This window comes from Diadema antillarum, unplaced genomic scaffold (genome assembly GCF_040938485.1).
Source record: "Diadema antillarum isolate AM-2024a unplaced genomic scaffold, OU_Dant_1.0 seq00000442_RagTag, whole genome shotgun sequence".
NCBI lineage: Eukaryota > Metazoa > Echinodermata > Echinoidea > Diadematoida > Diadematidae > Diadema > Diadema antillarum.
In genome coordinates this window covers 1585515-1607956 of record NW_027271417.1, presented here as the reverse complement: position 1 = coordinate 1607956, position 22442 = coordinate 1585515, and the positions used below count along the sequence as shown (strand labels likewise).

Here is a 22442-nt window from a genome sequence, read left to right as displayed (position 1 = left end):
AGCAGTTTTTCTCGAACAATTTTTGGTAGAATAGTGTGATCAAGTGTGTCCTGTACAGTCCTTTTTCATTTCTTAAGAATTCTGTCCATACTCTTCACTCTCAACTCAACTCAACGCAACTACAGTTGAACCTCTCGTATCCGGACAAGTCGGGACCGGGGCTCATCCGGATAAGGGATTTGGCCGGATACGGGAGACTCAATGCTTTATACATGTACATATACAGACACATGTACTGATGTAGCCCATTGTAGTACCACATGTAGTAATGTGTATACTGCAACCTTTTCATTGTTACATTTGGGGATGTTTGGGGATGTTGAAATATCTGGAGGTAAGCAATTTGGAAGGAAATTTGATGTAATGTATGTTAATCATGTTGGAAGTAATATGTAATTCATGTGTGTTTGGGTAGGAGTTGTCAAGGAGTTGGGAATCCCCCTTTCCTCCCGTAATTATTAAAAAAAAAAAAAAAAATCACCGCGAGATTGCGTCCGTATAATAGAGAGATCCGGATAAAGGGAGGCCGGATAAGAGAGGTTCAACTGTACTTTGAAAAGAATTATGCTATTGCTTTGAAAGTTGGCATTAATCATCTACAGGATGTGTTGAACCATGCTCAATTTCAACTTAATCTGATAATCCCTTCATTGTTGTTGGTTAAGAGGTTAACATCTCGTTTTTTGTTCCATTCATCGCCATCTAGCCTGGTTTGGTAAACATTAAGCGCTTCAATAGACGCTGTACTTCAGAGCCTCTTTTCTCAGTTCAAACTTTCCAAAGTACGTGCTTTCTTTCCAATATTAGGATTTGGTTAGGAGAGTCCATTTGAATTGAGTTATACAACATTTTAAAGCTTTAAGTGTGCTCTTTCAGAATCTGCTCTTAAGTAAATATCCATATCTGGCGACTTTTTGTTGGCTTTGTGATGCACGGTCACATATGACCTTTGACCCTATAAAAGATGGAGCACTGGGGGCAGCAGATCCAAAATCTATAGGCTTGTAGATTAAATCATGGTAGACCTTCATACCAAATTTGCACAAAATCCGTCATGAAAAGACAGCAGCAGCAGCGACGGCAGCGGCGGCGGCGGCGGCGTAACACTGCTGAATCCAAAGTATCCTCCGGCATACATGCAGGGGGTACAATGATTTAGCACCACTCCTAGCTTGTTAAACTCTGCAACTGTAAAATGTGATGGATTTAGCGCATACTTTTTTCATTTCAATTTCAGAAAGAAAACTTCAAGAAGGTCTGTGTGCATGGAATTAAGACTTGTGAGATGACTAGATCGAGCCCCCCCCCCCCCCCCCCCTTGACAATTTTCACGATAAATCTGTAATGTAAAAATCTCTGGCCACAGCGTTTCATGACTTTTTCCTTTTAAGTCTTGCCCAACTTTTGAGACCAAATTTGTGACGCCCGGGTACGCGTTTCCGAAGTTATGCAATATTTTGTAAGTGCACGTCAGACCCAAAATTACTCAAAAACATGATTTCATGTACAAATCCAATGCAAATTCTGTTCCTAGCCCAAATTCATAAATGTATCATTATTTTTACTTTTACTGTTTAAAATCAATTAATTTCATGTTATTTATGATCATAATAGTGTCGCCAATAATTTCCATCAAAAAAAGACAAGTCAAAAACAATGAAATACAAAAGAAATTTTAAAAACAATGAAATATGTAAGAAAATTTTTTTGATACCGTCATTTTTTTTTAATGTACATTCAATAAGAATCCTAAAAAGAGTACCTAGACCAAAAATTAGGAGTTTTGGGCCTTAATCTACAGATTTACAGCCAATTTGTTTATTTCATGCATAAATTAGCATAATTAATCAAAAAGAAATTTGAATAATCGCGGGATAATCACCTATTCAGTTTCGTAGATTACGTTGTTGGTGACACGCGTGCCAATTTTCCTCGCGATCACACGGTTAACGGGCACAATCTTGGGGGGCATCAAAATAGCCCAATCTTTTTAGGGTTAAGCCAAACGCTCATTCTGCAACTTGTATCTAGCGATCTAGAGAGATCTTGCCAGAGAAGGACCAATCTCCTCCAATCAGTGAAAAGTCACTTAATGGGCACCCGAATGGTTGTACCTGATCCCCACAACTCACATTCGCAGGGATGGTGTCAGGAGTGGTCACCAGGTTTTCAACATGTTGTATAATTTCGCAACCTCTGACTTCGGTCGGGCACACTCGCAAGCAGAATCACATAGCATACCAAGATCGCCTCAATCGTATGATATCGGACTGATTTGAGGTTAACTGGTGCGATTCACACTGAGCTGAGCAGAGGTCGCTATCAATTCACAGAGGTATAAATCCCACACTATCACAGTGGGAATTTGGCTTTTAAGTTTTGAGACTTTCAAAAGGACTGTATCTTTGTATTATACATGTACATGTATGCTTTGAATTTAGCAATGGAATCAGTTAGGTCAAAGAACGTACTTAGTAAGTTCTGGTTCATTGTGCCATAGATCTGTTTACGGGCTCGCCTGCTGCGCCGGATTCCATCCTCATCCTCATTGTTCTCAATCACATCCACCAGACCATCACTTGTCAGACTGCGGTACTCTCTGGATCGTGTTAATACAGCCTCTTTCCTCTCTTGGGATAAGACAGGTGTGGGAGGAGACTGATTCATAGAGGTGGAAGGTGCTTGTCCACGGCTCACTTTTGCTTCCATAGATGTTCTGCTCCTACTGCGTGTTGAGTAGTGTTCCTGTACCCTACTTTCTGGAGTTTCCTCCTCATCTTTACGATAGCTGCAAAAGGGAAAACAAACCAGGCAAGTGCCGATATGTGTCTCGCCCACAAATGCACCACAAAACATTTGTAAAAATCTAACTTTGATTGTTATAAAGTGTCACATAATTATCATTGCAGACTTACTTCTACATGTTACCACCTCATTTTTCCACACAACATGCTCTTGCATCACAACAAGGTCTCACAGATGTTGTAGAGAATATATTCAGCTTTCAGATGATATGATTTTTTCATCACTAGCATCAGTACTTTTCATTTTATGAACAAAAGTCTGTGGCAATTACAACCTAGATTTCACACATTTTGTGTAATTTCTGATTCTGTGAGTGATGTTGGCCTGAAAGTAGACAAAGCGTGTTTGTATCTTGTCAAGCTGAAAATACAAATTGAATTGTGCTTTTTCTTTTAAATCTATATTAATCTTGTCCTATGATAATGCTATAATGATAAGATAATCTAAGGATAAAAATTGTTATACAAAATATTCAGACTTTGGAGTGTCCATGCATTCCAGTTGATCATATGCTAGTCTACGACTTTCTGCACTTTCCTTACTGAAACAGAATTAACTTTCACAGCTGTCGCCCCGCTGGCCCCGGCTAACTAGAGACCCATTGCACTGCTGTTAGTGCTGAGTAAACAGTTACAACTGCTGCACTGAATGTGCAGTGTTCATCTATTCTTCAGGGGCCTGTTGCATAAAAGTTACGATTATGGTAACTTTGCCATCCAATGGTAACTACCATGGCAACAATACTCAACAGCCAATCAAAATCAAGAATTCCATGGAAGTTACCATTGGATGGCAAAGTTATCATAATTGTAACTTTTATGCAACGGGCCCCTGATCATTTATGAGGCCGATATTACTGAAACTATACCCCTTCACAGAATTCAGAGATGTTGAAATCCCTAATCTGAATGTTTTCACTTCATATTTTACTATTTTCACTTAGATGAAATAGATGAAAATTGACCCATGTGTACGATCTTTTCATCGCACGCGGTGATCGCTATTACAGTCCCACATATACAGATTCATGTAATTTCTCCACACAAGAAGCCTATGGCAAAACTGTACACAATACATTGCAGTCTGAATGCAAATAAACATGGGTGGGGCAACCACAATTTCTTGGACTTTGAGAAGGCTTTCCTGATTGGTTGAAGGTGGGGAAGCTTTTTTTCGCACTGGATATCGTTTCCTTACACTGTCAAGCAATCACAAATGAGTTTATAGAGTGGTGGTGTCATAGCCTTTGAAGTAATCTGTCAATCAAAATAGGGCTGATATCAGCCGAAGCATTTCTATGGCAGGCTTTGGGCCGATTTAATCGGCCCGTGACACAGATAGGGTTAAGTTTGTTGACCCCTGCCTATGACCTCTGACCCTAAGGTGACCTTCCTGTTTGGTAACATGTGTAACTTTGCATACACACTCTTCACTTCAAGTTTGATTGACAGTGAAGCTATCAGTAATCTAAATTTCTCTAGCGTTACAGCTGGACGACGGATGGACGGATGACGGACGGACAGATGCCGCAGGCTACCCCTTAGTCTCTCCTCACCTCTGGTTGGCTCAACAAAAATCCACAGGAATTTGTGGAAGACATGCACATATGTAAGAGGTATGAGAGTTAAGATCACATTCTCTGTGTCTGTATACCACATCAAAACCATCTAGCTTGTAGTCTTTACAACAACAAAAAAAAAATAGAAATGTCGCTATGGGGACTGGTTTGCCTCCGCCATAATGCATGGTTCTCCTCATATGTCAATAGTACGTCTTGACAATGTGTGATGACAGTTTAACATACAGTGTAATTGGTAAAATATCAAAATGACAGGTTTGTCACCAATGTGTCAAATGTTTCACTTTCCTTGAACTAGATTTAATTGGATGAATGGCTATATTTTCTACTAGTGCAGGTACAGTATTTGGGGATTGGAGGATTTTTACTTGACTTTTGACCCTAAATTATAAGTTTATGCACAGAGTAATTTTCAAGTTATGGAGAAAAAAAGTGTAATTTCAGTATTAAATAGTAAAATAATAACATTTTAACTTGGCCTTTTACCCTATGGCCCTAGAATTCCCCGGAAAATCACTGTCAGGTAGAACATGCATAAATATGTACTAAGTTTCATGGTGGTACCCTAAGTCACTTTCGAGATATGGAGGAAGAAGCGAAATTTAGCACTTTTACTTGACCTTTTGGCAAGAAACTTCCCAGACAATCTCTGTTGGGTAATACATGTACACTGTATAAATATATTAAGTTTCAACAAAAATGCTGGAGGCAATTGCATAAATATTGGGGGGGGGGGGGGGGATAGTGAAATTTTGAAGAGTTGACCCTGACCTCTGACCCGTGACCTTTGACCCCTAAATTCCCTACATAATCATTGCCAGTCAGTACTTGCATATACAACGTAGACTACGTTCCATGAAGATACCTCAAACCATTTGCGAGATTTGGAGAAAAAAAGTGATATTCTAAAATTTTCACTTAACCTCTGACCTTTGACCTTTAACCTCATGACCTAAAAGTCTCTCTAGAGAATCTTCATTCAGTAGTACATAAACTAAGTTTCAAGAAAATACCTTCAGGCATTGCACAGATATGGGGGAAATCATGAAATTTTGAGCATTTGACCTCGACCTTTTGACCTGTGACCTTGAGCATGTGCACCCAATGTCTGATAGGCACAACTTCGCCCACTCATTATACATGCCAAGTTTCATTAGGATATCTGATACCTCAAACAGTTTTTTAGTTACGCTGTCCACAAAATTGATTAGACGGAAGGATGGACAGACGGACAACCTGAAAACATAATGCCTCCGGTGACACTTCGTGGCAGAGGTATAAAAACTGGAGTATTTGGAATTTCAGTACCTCACTCTGCTACAGCTACTGCTCATGCTTTAAAGAAGAAATCCTCCCCAAAAATAAACTTCTAAAGAAAGAGAGATATACAATGTATATTTCCTACAGAACGATACAAAAATGACAAATATGGGATGAGAAATAAAGAGGATACAATTGCATGACACTTTAAAATTTCAAGTTTTCTTTCTTAAAACATTTTTTGACCAGTCCTTATGAATATTCAAATGAGCAAGTTGACGATGTCATACCCTTACAATTTTTTCATATAATATAATACATGAAATTTGGAAAAAAAGATTTTTTAGCTAATAACAAGTAAAAGCATGCTCCCATAACAAGAAATATCAGAATTAACAGTTGTTCTTTTAAATCATTTTGGGTGGTTTTAGGTAAGTTTTATATCACTACTGAAATATTCGATTTTTGTACACAAAATGAATAAGAAATTGTGAGAGCATGACATCGTGTCATGTTTTCCTTATCCGATTTTGCCATTTTTAGTATCCTTTTGTACAGAATATTTTCTCTTTTTTTTTAAAGTTATTTTATCTTTGGGGTGGATTTACTCTTTAATCTCCTCTTGCTCAGATTTCAGTAACAACCTTCTCTTTGGTTTACCTCACAGCCAGCTGTCACAACTGTATAAAGTGCAAAACTCTGTAGCCAGAATTACTACTTTAAAATCCACATGTAAATACTTGTACTCCCAAATTACTCCCGTACTCAAGTCACTCCACTAGTTACCTGTTCAGTACTGCATTCATTCTAAACACTTACTTCTTGTTTTTCACTGCTGAAGTAAATCTGCTCCACAATAATACTTCCCTATTTCAACCATGCTTCCAGTATAGGTCACTTCACCCTTTAACCCCCGCCTCCTCATTACTCCCAAAACCATGTGGGGTGACGGGTCTTTTTTCACGCTGGATCCCCTCCCCGGAACAAGGTTCATTTAATAGTCATACTACTTCCTCAGTTAATCAGCACTGAAAACAAACCTTCAATTGCATGTGTATTTCCTTCGACAGATTAGTAAATAAATCCATTCTTTGCTTCTTGCATTTGTCATGTTTTCTTTGTGCTGTGTGAGAAATTTTTTGTCCTCTTTGAGCAGAATGGTAAGGGACAAATGTTAACATTATCATTATTATTATTATTATTATTATTATTATTATTATTATTATTATTATTATCATTGTTATCATTAACTTAAATAACATTATTATTATTACTAATACTACTATTATTATTGTCATTGTTAGTACCATTATCATTACTATTTCATGTACCTCCGCCAAGGGAGGAGGTCATGTTTTCGTTACCGTTGGTTTTGTTTGTTTGTTTGTCCGTGTGCAAAATAACTCAAAAAGTAGTTAACGGATTTGGATGAAACTTACAGGAAAGGTTGAGAATGACACAAGAAACAAATGATTGAATTTTGGGGGAATTTATGAAGGATTTTTGATATTTTGACAGGTAGAGTCGATGAACTTGGGAGTTCAAGCTGCGCATTTTTTAGGTTTTTAAACGCGCACTTAAGTGCATGCTCTAGTTCCTGCTAGGGCGAGGCGTGCCACGCAGCCAAGGGTTTATGACGTAACAAAGGCTTCTATATTTGTATATTGGGAAATCGGGCGATTTTTCAGCATGTATACCTATGGGTGGATATTACTGATCTCTATGGAAGAGCCCAAAGATCTTTTCCCGAGTGGTGGAGAGGAGGAAAATCTCTTTAAGAATAGCTGTTTGGCAGAGGTCTGCACTCTCAGAGTGCTTTTCTAGTTAATGAATTTAGTGCTGTATAAAGGTAAATATTTCAGCAAAATGTCACATACATTGTAAATTAAGTTCTTTTACAAAACAGCATTCGTTTTTGTACGTGAAAAAAAAAAACACACACACACACACAAATCTCTCTAAGGAAAGTACAATAAGCTAAATTAGTATGACCAGTGTTGAGAAAAAAGTGGTATATGCACCTCCTGCGCGGTGTAGCTCTAGTGGGGGTATCTGAGCTCATCCCTGAAGCTCTGACTGACACCATTTTCTGCCGCTTACTCCTTGGAGTGTTCTCATCTCCACTGGACAGGAAATTCTCCTGTAAGAATATAAGCACACGAATCCAAGGAGTTAATGCATGGAGAATTTATGTATTATGCTGTACATTTAATACATTTTTTTTTCATAACTTTTCGAGACGACTTATATTCACAAAATTTACACCTTTCCATGGACTTTCACTTGCTTTTTGGATGTTGTCATATGTACCGGTATCTCCCAAACCTATATGTACATGTTGTACAGTATATGATTACTGTTTATGCTTTCTTCTTTTTCTTCTTCTGCTTAAGTCTGCCTTCTTCAATAAGCTGAAGATGTAATATTGCAGACTGTGTTATTTACATTACACAATAATACAGTTTATTTACATATATTTTCAAGCACATAGCAAATATGAAGAACAAAGACTAGCCACTGTGATCAACTGTTAGTCGGTTTCAAAATGCTCCCACAGATCATGCTGCACCAATTTCCAAGGACAGGGAATTCCAGCTTCTTACTGCTCTCGGAAAGAATGAATGGTGTTGCGATTAAGTCCTGTGAGTATGGTATGTACAATGTATGTAGTTGGGTGGCTCACGTCAACCTGTTTGATATCATAGTCCTGTGATGAAAGATGAGCAAGATTATTGTGTATTTTGTACATCATGGTGAGCCTGTCTCTCTGTTTTCTCTGCGCTGTTTGAGTGGTCCAATCAAGCTCTTGCAGCATCTTAGTGACACTAGAGGTATCATGATAGCGATTCAGAGTAAATCCCGAATCCCGATTGAGAGATATTTCGATAATAAATAAAAGCCGTGTCGTGTTCTGGCGAGAAAATGCGTAGACAGAAATCTTTTCTATTTCCGTTGTGGACAAAGTAGTCATGACCGATACGAATCCTTATCAAAGCGGTTTGCAAGAAATGTCCGATTGAGCAGTATTTTGATAATATTAAACGCAAGCCATGAAATGTGTTCTGGCGAGAAAATGCGCATACAACTCTGTCATGTTTTCCTTGTGGACGTTGTATTCTTACCTCATTTCATCAAAGCAATAATGTGAATATTCTCCTACTGAAAAAGATCTTAGAGATATAACAGAGATCTTTCTGTTTTAATATGTGCCTTGTTTAAAAAAGAAATGGGCACATTTTCCCCTTTCTTTTTTTCCGTGTTGTAAATACTTACCATAACAACCAGTAGGCGAGTGCATTACACATGCGTGGTCAAGCTGCATTGTTTTGCATACAAACTATATGCTCCCGTGCGTGCGTAAGGTCGCTCTGAAAATCTCACAGCTTGCGCGCTGTCAGCGCGCAAGCCGCGCTGGGACGATTGCAGGCAGAGCGCCAAAAGTCTGTGGACATGGGAATTCACGAAGAAAGTGAACCCGTAATACCTACAAAGTGATCAGTTTGCCGACAAATTCGAGTACCCACCTTCTCTATCGGTGTGGAATAGTAATTTGGAATATATGCACAAGATCAGGTTAGTTCTGATTTTATTTTTCTCGTTACGAATCTTTGTAAAATTATGTCAGACCTCAGCTTCATGGGACTGATTCGTGCATGGAGAGGTGAGAGCTGCAGAAAAAAGCACCGAAAATATTTAGTAATAGTCGGATCAGGCCGTTAGGTGCGGCAGCCTTGCATTGAGCAAACCCGCTGGCGCCCATGTTTCGATGGGTCGCTGTGCATCGGTTGACTAAAACTCGATTTTTGTAAAAAATAACAGAGAGAGTTTCTTCTTCTTTTCATCATGGATAGTGGACATGTGTGTGTGAAACAAAAAATCACCGTGCAAAGTTGCGACAATCTATATATGTCAGATGTGAGATGAATAAAAAGTGAAGAGGGAGCTTCATGAGTCTCTCTCCCCGGGGGCTTCATGAGGCTGTAGGCAGGTCTCATGAAGCGGAGGGGTGCTCGTACAGGGGAGCAGGCCTCATGAGCAGGTTTCCCGGACTGAGTTAGTGAGCTCCTAACTTCAACTTCAAGTTTAATGTTAGAGAGTCTAGTGTTAAAGGTGCATAGTCCCGGTGGTGTAGAGGGCACTGCTGATGATACTGCCGATCACCATTAGCATTGATACGAAGATTACCGAAGTTGAGCTGTCATCAAGAGTAAAGTGCGTAGGTGTTGCTAAGTAACGTTGCCTTCGTTGTCTTCTCTGCGCATCGCGCAGTCTGTAGTAATGCGAGGGCGCGTGCATGTGCTAATATTATGACGTCACAAAAGAAGTTTGCTAAAGCTATCATCCCCCTCAGCTGAATCATGAGCCGAACTGTGATCCGACCACCGACTACAGTAAATCGGACTTCTTCGGACTCCGGGAAGTGGGCCAAAGCGTAAGCGCTAAAGAGGAGTCGATAGCGTAGGTCTCTATAGGAAACTTGCGCCGTGCGCCCGCGTACGCATATGACTAAAACACTGGGACCGTGCACCTTTAAAAGACTGGTAGGCCTACTGTTCCTGGTGTTTAGGGTCTTTACTTACTCTAGCTAGGGCTTGTTACACATGAATAAGCCCTAAAACTAACGTTCGAAATTAAGAATCTTGTCTCGATCTAACGTTACTAAGTTAGCGTTTCCAGTTCTACTCCACTCTCCAGACCGCTCTCTCTTTTGTCTCGACAGAAAGATAGGTTGTGCAGGCCTATCATTGTATATTGTATGGAACCAATTGTATCAATTGCCTAACGTTAGATCTACGGTACTGATTACTAACTATACACAGCCCGGTTGCTGTAATTAGCGACAGGGCTGTACCAACATGACCCACAACATTCAGCGATCGCAACACAACCGCTTTGAATTTTGATACTTTAGATCATTTTTTGTCGCCTCAAACTCATCTAATGCGAATCTTCAACAATGAAACTTCATATCTATGCTATCAATATTGAAATTCACATTTTACAACTTACTGAAAATGATGATTATACGCAGCATGTGCGAACGGTACATCGTCTTTCACACCAGGCCATTTTGAACATCGGGAGGTCACATGATCTGAATGCCCTTTCAAAAGGTTGCGCTGTTGACCGTGCTGCTACACTCAAGCAGCGCACGCACGCAAAAGATCTCTCCGCAGCGCATGCGCATAATTTGCAGAGGTCAAGGCGCCACTTTGAATTCTGCAACGATGAACCCCGAAGGTCAGGGACTGCGCCAGAAAGTGTCAATAGTCATTCTTTTGTTCCAGCTGGGCCCTGTTGCATAAAACCCTTATCGCTGGACTTACCGCTCCTTTCTAGCGGTAAGTCTTCAAATTAGCGGTAAATTTTATAATCCTTGATGCTGATTGGCTGTGACGCCTAATTTTGACGGTAGTTACCATTGAAATTCAATGGCAAGTTTTATTACAACGGGCCAGGTACGGACTTATCGCGAGGGCTCTTAGTCTTATTCACCTGTATTCACCTGTCTTGTCGGGCTTCTGGCAAGACAGTAGTCTTGTAATGCCCTCCCACTTTCAGCAAGTTTCCACTGTATGTCAACCTGATGCTTGGTCTATATTGCAGTAATGACTGCTACTAATCAATGTTTTATGTTTTATGTTTTGTGTATGAACTTCGTTCTGTAATACTAGTATTACAAGCAGCGGCGCTAGTGTACTTTCGCACCTGTTCGTCAAATGACCTCCAAACATGCACACACTCACCCTAGTTATTCAGTAACCTAAATACTTGCATCTGAGTGAGATTCAAGTCCAGTAGAAATGGAATTTTCACTATTTTGACACTTTTCTACTTCTCAGAGTAATCTCAATCGCAGCTACCTCGCTCTGCGATAACTACGTTGCTGCACACAGGAGCAGACAGCGCAGCACGATATATTGTACACTGTATACACAACATGTTCACGGCAGCACAGCAGCAGCGAGCACCGCGATTGATCTGAATGTAGCTATCTTCCAGTGACAAGGGCAAGTTCTTCTATGGTGTCTTTAAAAAGATAATACTTTTTCCACCTTTCTCTTGGCTTCGAGTCGCGGTATAGCGATTTAGGATTGTGGTAACTGCCACCAGCCCCAACGCGCAGCATGACTGTGTACAAGGAGTGTCCCGGGGTTAGGATTGTGGTTGGTCATACTGTTTGTGTGTGTGTGTGTGTGTGTGTGTGTGTGTGTATTTTGTTGTAGAAACCCTATATATAAAATTCTTGATTTACCTTAATTTACCTTGATATTAAATCAAGGTAAATTAAGAATTTTGTATTTGATATTGACAATGTAGAATTTTATGCTGTTATATGAAATGTGCATCATTTTGCAATGAAACGATTTGTATATTATTGTTTATATGAAAAAGAAAGAAAAATAAAAGATTGACAAACACAAATTAGACTCGGAATTTGTCAAGACTGACAAATTAGGTGATCCGATTTTTTTTAAATCAATGATTCGAGTCTTGATCGCAATAGGCATGACCATATAGGTTTCATCTGTGTTTAGAGACATTGGCCGTGTGATATTTGGATTCTCATTTAGAAAAGAGAGTCAGGTCTGCCATCTTTGGTACCAAATTCGGTATACACTATAACGAAGATACAGAATGAAGTATATTTGACCATTGACCCAACTTTGCACAGCCAAGATGGCATCTGAGCAAAAAGTGGTTATTTTGTGAAATGATTCTTGTAACATGGTCTTTGCGTGTGCAAAATATTGGAAAGATAGGACATGTATTCACCAAGATACAGGTTGAAACATTTATGACCTTTGACCCTAATTTACATACCCAAGATGGTGTCTGATCAAGTAGTTGTTGTTTTATGAAATAATGTATGTGACATGAACTAAACATTTGCAAAATATGGGGATGATAGGGGCTGTTTTTCTTGAGTTATTGCAAAGAAAGTTGCAGAAAGAAAGAAATATCTCAATACATCGAAGATAAGTTTGATTTCAACCAAGTTTTTTGACGTGATTTCGGCATCGTATGAAAAAATGGAGAAACATTGACAATAGCCCAAAGTCTCAGCTACAACATATTAAAATCTGGGAGAAATTCACCGAAAAGTAAGTGAGGTAGTGCTCGATAAAGACCGTCATGTCAATTTTCATTTCCAGAAAAATTCCCTCCCATAGAGATAACACATAAACTGGTTAAATTTGATAAGGTTACATTACATCCATTTTCACGAGGTGAAGACATCATCCGATTAAATTTTTGATACAACAAAACTTAAAGGACAAGTTCACCTTCATAAACATAAGGATCGAGAGAATGCAACAATATTAGTAGAACACATCAGTGAAAGTTTGAGGAAAATTGGACAATCGATGCAAAAGTTATGAATTTTTAAAATTTTTGTGTTGGAACCGCTGGATGAGGAGACTACTACAGCTTGTGAGTCATATGCGTACAACAGTATAAAGAAAATATAAAGAAAATTCAACATATTTTCACTTTTTTCGCGTAATAAAAGAGCACTTGACTTGCCTCTTTCTAAAGGCAGGGGGAATAATATTACCCATAACATTTGTCGGTAACGAGTCGGGGGAATGTGTACTTTTTTCATAAGATGAAATTTTGTGAAATTCTCTTTATATTTTCCTTATATTGTTGTACGCATGTGACATCTAAGTTTTTCACACACTGCAGTAGTCTTCTCATCCAGCGGTTACTGCACAAAAACTTCAAAAATTCATAACTTTTGAACGGATTGTCCGATTTTCCTCAAACTTTCAATGATGTGTTCTACTAATATTGCTACATTCTCTCAATCCTTATGTTTATGAAGGTGAACTTGTCCTTTAAAGAGTATTAAATTGGCTACAACATACTAAAATCTGGAAGAAATTCACCGAAGGGTAAGTGAGCTAGTCGTCGATAAAGACAATCATGTCAATTTTCACATCTAGAAAAATTCCCTCCCATAGAGATAACACGTCATAACGAAGATACAGGAAGAAATACATATGACCTTTGACCCCACTTTGCACAGACAAGATGGCCTCTGAGCCAAAAATGATTATTTTGTGAAATGATCCTTGTAACATGGTCTTTACGTGTGCAAAATATGGGAAAGATAGGACATGTATTCACCAAGATACAGGATGAAACATTTATGACCTTTGACCCTAATTTACATACCGTACCCAAGATGGTGTCTGATCAAGTAGTTGTTATTTTGTGAAATAATGTACGTGACATGAACTAAATATGTGGGAAATATGATGGTAATAGGGTATGTTTTTCTTGAGTTATTGCAAAGAAAGTTGCAGAAAGAAAGAAATATTTCAATACATCGAAGATAAGCTTTGATTTCAACCAAGTTTTTGGACGTGATGCCGACTCCGTATGAAAAAAACGAAGGGCACATTCACGATAGCCCAAAGTCTCAGCTACAACATACTAAAATCTGGGAGAAATTCACCGAAGCAGAAGTGAGCTAGTGCTCGATAAAGATAGTCATGTCAGTTTTCATTTCCAGAAAAACTGCACTCCCATAGAGATAACATGTGAACTGGTCAAATTTGACGTTACTTTCAATCCCTTTTTACGAGGTGATGCCGTCATCCAATCAAAATGTTGTTATCTTGTGACTGAAAGACCATCTAATAAGCTACAACATATTGAAATTTGGACGAAAATTAACAAAAGAATAAGTGAGATACGCTTGAGTGAACTTGAAATTTGATGACGTCATTTTGAAAATTTACTTTTTTTACTTTATTAAGAAATTTGATATCTTATAATCATTTTTTCAGCATTGCCAACCCATGAAAAGCCATGTAAAACTCATCAGCTTTCAGAATATAAAGAAAATGGGGGGTCACCGTCCATCCTGACGAGTAAAATCGGATTTAAAATTGGCGATTTTTTGGCATAGTTGCACTGTATATCGCCATTGACGCGCGCGCGGAATTTCAACTTTGACTGGTCCGTATGACGTCATATTGAGTTGGATTGACTTGAAACTTGGTAGAAATATTCCCTGACATTTCAGAAATTAGATATAAGTGAAAAAATGGGAAATTTCTATTGCATATGAGCTGTGCGTGCGTATATGTGCGCGCGCGTACGCGTCCGTCCAATTTTTTCAAATTTTCAAAAAATGCTGCAAATGGTCTGAAACGTGTGCAAAAAAATTTTTAGCTCGATTTGAGCATACAAATATTTCAACGCGCACGTACGCGCATGTTTTAAGAGTAGATATGAATTTTGAGAATATGAGTAGAATGCGCATAACTTGAAATATATGTGACGTAAATTTCATTGAAAAATTCCATTCCATTAATGAGATATGATTGAGAATGTATTTTCATATAATGACGTCATAGTGACGTCACGGTCGACTGATCACATTGATACATTAGATTTGTTGTCCTTGGGACATGATACATACATGGTATAAGTTTGAAATTGATAATTAATAATTGATAAATAAAAGAAAAGATACACTGTATCAAAAAGTTAAACCCACATAAAAGGAAACAAAAGGTTTATAAAATAGAGAGTTCACTGAAAGATGATGGAAGGAAAGAAAGAAGAGAAACTTTACCTATAAAGGAAAGCAAGGGAGAGATGGACATGTTTGAAAAGAAAAGAGGAAAGCAATTGCTATAGAGAAATTGTAGTTGGAGGGAAAAACAACCCATGAAGGAAACTAAAAACAGGCAAAAGGTAGATCTATACAGTAAACTGTCAGTTAAATAGGAAATTGAGAAAGATAGAGAAGAGGAAAATCACCAAGAAATAATTGCTAAGAAGGAAGGGGAAATTTGGGAATAGATTCTACCCTAAAATAAAAGAAGAAAAGAAAGAGAAAGATATAGGTGGCAGCATACACTCGCGCACGCGCTCAACTGCTGCCATGAAGCTACAACCGCTAATGGAAGACTTGGCCAAGGACAAGGAAAAAACAAATTTTAGCTTTTCAACGACACCATAGAAAAAGTCACTGTGTCGCTACATCCAGACCAATTCGTAACTGTGCTTGTGTACAGTCAGATTAGCAATTCCAGCAATCAAGATTTTCCAATGATTTTCCGACACTTGTATTAACGTAAAACTCAACGTACTTCTACTAGATCTAGTATTTGACTTTGGAGACTCAGGTGGAAGTATTTTAGGTTACTGAATAACCAGGGTGAGTTTGTGCATGTTTGGAGGTCGTTTGACAAACAGGTGCAAAAGTACACTAGCGCCCAAGCAGCCACAAGCATGCACTTACCTAGCCTGACCAGACACTGTGAACAGGGTCTGACATGAGTTAGTGTTTCAACGTTGTCAACGACCGTCACTGTTGACAGCAAAATCACATAAAATACCTTTTATTTGGTATGATTTTAAGAGTAAAATAATTGTCAACACTTACCTACAGCGTATTTTCCTGATGGTTGAGTTAAATTCGGCGTTTTGTTGGTATCCAGACCTTATTGTTGAATTTTTCGGAGTAGATCGTGCCGTGGCATCTTTTCCTTCGAGAGCTTCACAAAAGCAACAAACTACCACGCATGCGCATTCAGAAGTGGTTGCTTTTTACGTACGCCCGTGCGTTTCATGTGTTACGTAAAGCTTGTAGTAGATCCGCGCGTGCTGCACCGGCAATGATTTGAACTTTTTTAGTCGGGGTCATCCGACTATCTGCGACTACCTACGTTGTAGTATACGAGAGTGAATGCTATTCATACAACACGCAGATGAGGAGTGAAGCAGTAAGGACGTTTACAGACCTGATTTCAGCCATAGATTTCGGTAAGTCTTAGACGTAGAACCTAATTAAACAAAAAATCGCATACCGGTTATTGAATGATGATCATAGATTACGATAGTTCCTTATATTTTAGTTTTCCACGATTAATAAAGATATTCATGAAGGAAACAGTGAACGATATAAGCGCGATAACAACGTCCGCGAAGGAAAAGGGGTGCAGCGCTGTCGCGATTTGCGACAGCGCTGCGTGTAGTTAGCACTTACCGTGAGTAACGTAGTAGGTAGGGTCTAACGTTATACATTTTTTTATAAGAAACGTATAAATTTTCATAAGTTTTGTAGTTGTGTTGTGGTTCCCCACTTTGAAGGTGCATGCCTATTTAATGCCTCGTCTGTGTCACTGTCAGACGCTGTCGCTGTATTCGCACAGCGTATAAATAAGTTTAAGTGTCTGGTCGGGCTGATTACAAACGTCTTTGCGTTATACTGTACAGATCTAACACTAACAGCAACACATAGACATAGTGGCTTTAACGTTACGGTTACGAACGGTTAGGCTACACGAGTTTTGCAAAGACTATCCTATTCCTATCGCGCCCAACAGCAGAATGAATGGACAGTATCTGCCCGGAACCTAGCCGGCTTTATCATGTGGGCTACGTTGTCGTCGATTTTCAGTGTCCACATACTTCGGCAGACAATCTCTTGTCCCTTCTCGCTGACAATACTATTTCGGTCATAATCAATGTACGCTGCGACGCATGTAAAATACACGCAAAATGGTAATCATCCTTGTATGTGTACTTGGTGGTACACATGCTTAATTATTCATTTCACATTACCTCAGCATCACTTCTAGATTGTCGTTTGGAGCTCCTGGTTCGAAGAGAGAGAAATTCACTACCAGGACTTGCGTCCATGTCCACCTCATGACGGGTTTTTACCATTTTCTGGTCCTTTCAGACGAGGCAACTCCGAGTCTGATATTACGCTCATTTGTACTGTTGGGCGCACGAGAAACGTAACCTTTCGCGCGCTGTCTTACGTTAGCTTGCAAGGGCTCGCGATCGCGTGCATGATCCGAGCGCGCGCACGTATCGGCCGGTTTACTTTGAGTTCACACGGTCAAAAGTTAACCTTGCGCTAAGGCAGAGAAAAAAAGTACACCAATCTGTTCTTTCATACTGTTTACATGCTTTTCTCTGCATCATCAATTTAACATTGTTTGGCCTATCTCATCATTTTCATGTTTTGCTATCAGACTGTATGAGATTTATTAGAATTGCTTGTTACTGGAATAGTCAGGTGCAGGTGGAAAGGCGCTTTGATACTTCGCTAAGGCTGGGGTGATAGAGACTGTACATGTCCAGCACCTTGCATGGACTGGTGGTAGGCCTACTTTGGCGCGAAAGACAAATTTGAGTTCGCGCCTTCGTTTCGCGTCTCAATTGTTCTCACTAAGATCCGATATCCAAGTACTAAGTAAGAGTTCAGGGCGAAGATACACAAGTATAGGTTATTAAGCAGTAAATGTATATGGTTCAGGTGCAATCAAGGCGTCTGTTTTGAATTAATGAGTTTGCCGGAAATAGATTCATCACGGTCGCGAACATTTTGTTTGTTTTGGTAGATCAGCTGGGCAGAAAATAGTACAGTTCCGTCCTGATGCGGTACGTATACACTGTGCACACAGTCGAGTCGTTTTGTCGGGGACACGAGAACTGGCTCTCTCTCTCCCTCTCTCTGACCTGACACCACGAGGGTACAACAGAACTAGTGTATACAGCAGTACAATATTGTGTGACACAGTACTTTCCCAGCAAACACATAACGTTTTCAGAACGTTTTTTTAAGGTTCCCATGGGCGTCACGGGGGGGGGGGGGGGGGGGGGGGGGGGGTGCGTTGGGTGCGAACGCACCATAGAGACTTTAGTATACATCTCTATGGAACGCACCCCCTTCAGATCCTTAAAAAAAAAAAAAAAAAAAAAAACACTTCAGTCTGCGAGTGACCTCAACGCCAGACGCTAAATAATTATTCTTTTCTATTTTTTTTTTAATATTTTGCACCAGGTACGAAAAAAAAAAAAATCGTCGGCAAAAACAATTCGCACCCCTGGTTCTGGCAGCACTGATTTTATACATAATCTACAGGTATTCTATACATCTAGTCGAGTAGAAACTGTGTTCTAGAAGGGTATTGGAGTAAATTTAGCTTTATAGTTGCCACCTGGGCAACCTTGGGCAACTTTTTTTATTAGCCTAATTAGCATAATTACGTAATTAGCATGTATAAAATATTGTGATTTTACTAATTTTGATACAGGAAACCAGAAATCATGGGAAATAAAACTTTGTAAGGGTTTTCTATATTGAGGAATCCATTCATAACATTAATTTTCAATTTCAAACTATGTAAGTGTCTTAAATACCGTAATTAGCATAATAAGCGTATTTGCATAAGTATAATAGTGAAGTATATGGTAATATATATCATTAATATGACCGGAAAATGCTGTTAAGCCCAAGGTTTTGTTGGTGTTGTGGTTGAAGCTATCTGAACTTGCTTGGTACCTTGGCAGCCTTGAACAATCGTTTTTATTAGTCTCATTAGCATATTCAGCTAATTAGCGCAATATATGTCATAATTTCATTGCAGAAAGCCCGAAAACACTTGTATAATACGATTTTTAAAGGTTTTTTAATACCAGGAATTCATCTGTAACACTGGTTTGTATTTCCAAACTATGAAATCGGTCTTAAATATTATAATTAGCATATTATATATGTACAGTGTACAATAGTCCAGCAAATGGTGTCATTATGCTATGTACTGTATATGACCTGGAAAAGTTGGTATGTACAAGGTCTTTGTAGACTGGGGTTTTAGAGAATATGTTAGATGGGAACTAACAATGTATAGTAAACTAGCTAAGCTTGGTTGCCACTCTCTGAACCTTGGGTAATTATCTTTGATTAGGCTAATTAGCATGATGTTAGCTAATTAGAATATGCAATGAGCATGTTGCTAATTCTAATCCTGGAATCTGAATACTCATATAAGATATGACTTTTCGAGGTTTTGAGATTTGTATTCAAGGATAAATAATACTTCGTTGCCACTTTGGCAATGCCAGGCAATTGCAGTTTAGTAGCCTAATAGCATAAAGATCTAATTAGTTTGACAATAGAATATGTTGTTTACGCTTTATAATAAAGAAAGTTTGAAGAAATAACACATTTTCAAAAGTTTTCTATGACCAGGAATCCATTTGTGATGGCAGATTTTATGGGCAATGGCTGGGTTGGGAGGGCAAGGACATCCCCCTATAAAACGAAATAAAGTTTTTCATTGTTGTATGATTAATATATATATTACATACATTATTACGAAAGGGAGGGAAATACTGGTGGCACAACATCATGTCACACATTCTGAAAACAAAACAAATCGCCACCACCAATGATATCAGACTTAAAGCAACAAAACCTTCATTCTTCCCTCTCCTTAAGCGGCATCATCGTAGTCTCGATCTATCTTTTTTCCAACGTTGGCCGAACAGACCACACTCACTTTGTACAAATACATATTCATGACAATTATATATATATATATATATATACCAACATCTCAAGGTCACATAAAACAGTATCTAATAAATTATCGTAAAATGGACTATGGGAAATATGCATTTTATCTCATTATCCCAATTACGATATTTAAGACAGTTTGCACCATTTGCAAACATGTGAAAACCAATGTTATAATGAATTCCTCTTCATCCAAAACCTTGAAAAACATTTTTTTTGATATACTTTCTGTATTGAAATTAAATACATAAACATTGTACTAATTTGCTGAATATGCTAATTAGGCTAATAGATGATAATCGCACTTAGGTTGCTAACGTGGTAACCAAGCTTATCTTACTTCAATACTCGTCTAAAACAAATAAAGCAATAAAAAGGATTGTACTTAACAACTTTTCGAGATCATTTTTATGGTGTATTTATTTATCTACTTTACTTCTATTTACTTTTGTACACATGCAAATTAGGTTGATATGCTAATCATGATATTTTAGACACTTGCATCATTTGAAATTGGGAACTGGTGTTGCAAATGGATTCCTCGTAACAAGCTATAATATGTTTTCAGGCTTCCTGTATATTAAAATTCAATATCCAGGCATCCTGGATTAAGATTACTAGTAGCAGGATACATATTACGCTAATTATGTATAAATTATCATGCTTTATACTTATCAAAGATATCTACCCAAGGCTGAAAGGATGGCAACCAGCTTAATTAGTTTACTGCGTCGTTAGTACCCATCTAAAACACCAATCTACAAAGACCTTGTACATACCAACTTTTCCATATAATATGCAGGTCATAATATTATACAGTACAAGGCATGAGACACCATATATTTGCTGGACTATATTGTACACTGTGCATACATAATATGCTAATTTTGTAATTATGCTAATTATGATATTTAAGACCAGCTTCATAGTTTGGAAATACAAACCAGTGTTACGGATGAATTCCTGGTCTTAAAAAACCTTTGAAAATCGTGTTATACGAGTGTTTTCGGCTTTCTGCAGTGAAATTAAGAACAGTAAAATTATTATGACATGTTGCGCTAATTAGCTGAATATGCTAATGAGACTAATAAAAATGATTGATGAAGGTTGCCAAGGTACCAAGCAAGTTCAGATGAACTTCAGTACCCATCTTAAGAATGACTCAACTACAACACCAACAAAACCTTGGGCTTAACAGCATTTTCCGGTCATATCAATGGTATATTACCATATAACTTCACTATTACACGTATGCAAATACGCTTATTTTGCTAATTACGGTATCTAAGACACTTACAAAGTTTGAAATTGAAAATTTATGTTACGAATGGATTCCTCGGTATAGAAAACCCTTACAAAGTTTTATTTCCTATGTTTTATGGTTCCCTGTATGAAAATTAGTACATGTAATACATTACATATTTCATATGTGCTAATTTCGCAATTATGCTAATTAGGCTAATAAAAAAAGTTGCCCAAGGTTGCCCAGGTGGCAACCAAGCTAAATTTACTCCAATACCCTTCTAGAACACGAATCAACAAAAAAACCTTGTACTTAAAAACTTTTCTAGGTCATGTACATTGTCTATGACATCGTCTACTAGACTATTATCCGAGGGATGCGTCTTGAGTTTTCAGGAAAAAGACAAAAAATGTGAAAATTAAGCCTCCTTCCTACCCCCTCCCCTTTTTGGGCATCCCTTCATCTGTCATAGTAAACTTACAGTACTATCACCATAAAGATGCTATCTGCCAAGTTTGGTGAAAATTCGTCATAGATTTTTCAAGAAGATGGAGAAAATTTTGAAAATCCCCCTCCTCCCCCTACAGCTCGTTATTCCGAAGGTTTGTTATTCCGAAGGCTCTTTATTCCTAAGATTCTTTATTCCGAAAGTTCATTGTTCCAAATTTCATTTACGGATTAACCAGTCTTCGGAATAACGAACCTTCGGAATAACGCCACAAATTTTCGGATCAACGAACCCTTTTTCATTTTCGGATTAACGAACCTCTAGGTATAGGGACTTTGCGTGTTTCGGATTAACGACCCTTCGGAATAACGAACCTTCGGAATAGCGAACCTTCGGAACAACGAACAGCATCCCCTCCCCCTCACCCTCACCTACCCCCGATCACAGCTCCCCTAGACCCGCCATAATCAAACATGAGATTTCGGTCATTAATGTCTTTACAGCACTAACTTTTTCGGTTCGACAGAAGTAAAAAAAAAAATCAAGAAAATAGAGACTCCGAGGATTCAACCCCCCCCCCCCCCCCCTCCTCGTCGGCGGGGGGGGGGGGGGGAATTCAATTGAACAAATTAAGATCGAATCACCGTAAATATACTATCTGCCAAGTTTGGTGAAAATCCGTCATAGATTTTACAAGACTATGCAGAAAATGTGGAAAATCCCCCTCCTCCCCCTCACACCCCTTATCATGCAGGGCACTCCTGGA

At 38.6% G+C, this 22442-nt stretch overlaps 1 protein-coding gene across 1 annotated transcript in view; it reads right to left on the bottom strand.

The window, feature by feature from the left end:
- The window catches only part of LOC139732671 (ATPase family AAA domain-containing protein 2-like), a 49029-nt gene extending 31656 nt beyond the window's left edge, over window positions 1-17373 (bottom strand). The window contains exons 1-3 of the mRNA XM_071643521.1: window positions 17237-17373; window positions 7666-7784; window positions 2472-2788 (exon numbers count right to left, since the gene is read on the bottom strand). Coding sequence (XP_071499622.1) covers window positions 2472-2788; window positions 7666-7784; window positions 17237-17341 — 541 coding nt within the window. The 5' untranslated portion in view covers window positions 17342-17373. The remainder of the gene's footprint in view (window positions 1-2471; window positions 2789-7665; window positions 7785-17236) is intronic.
- Between the last annotated feature and the right edge of the window lie 5069 nt (window positions 17374-22442).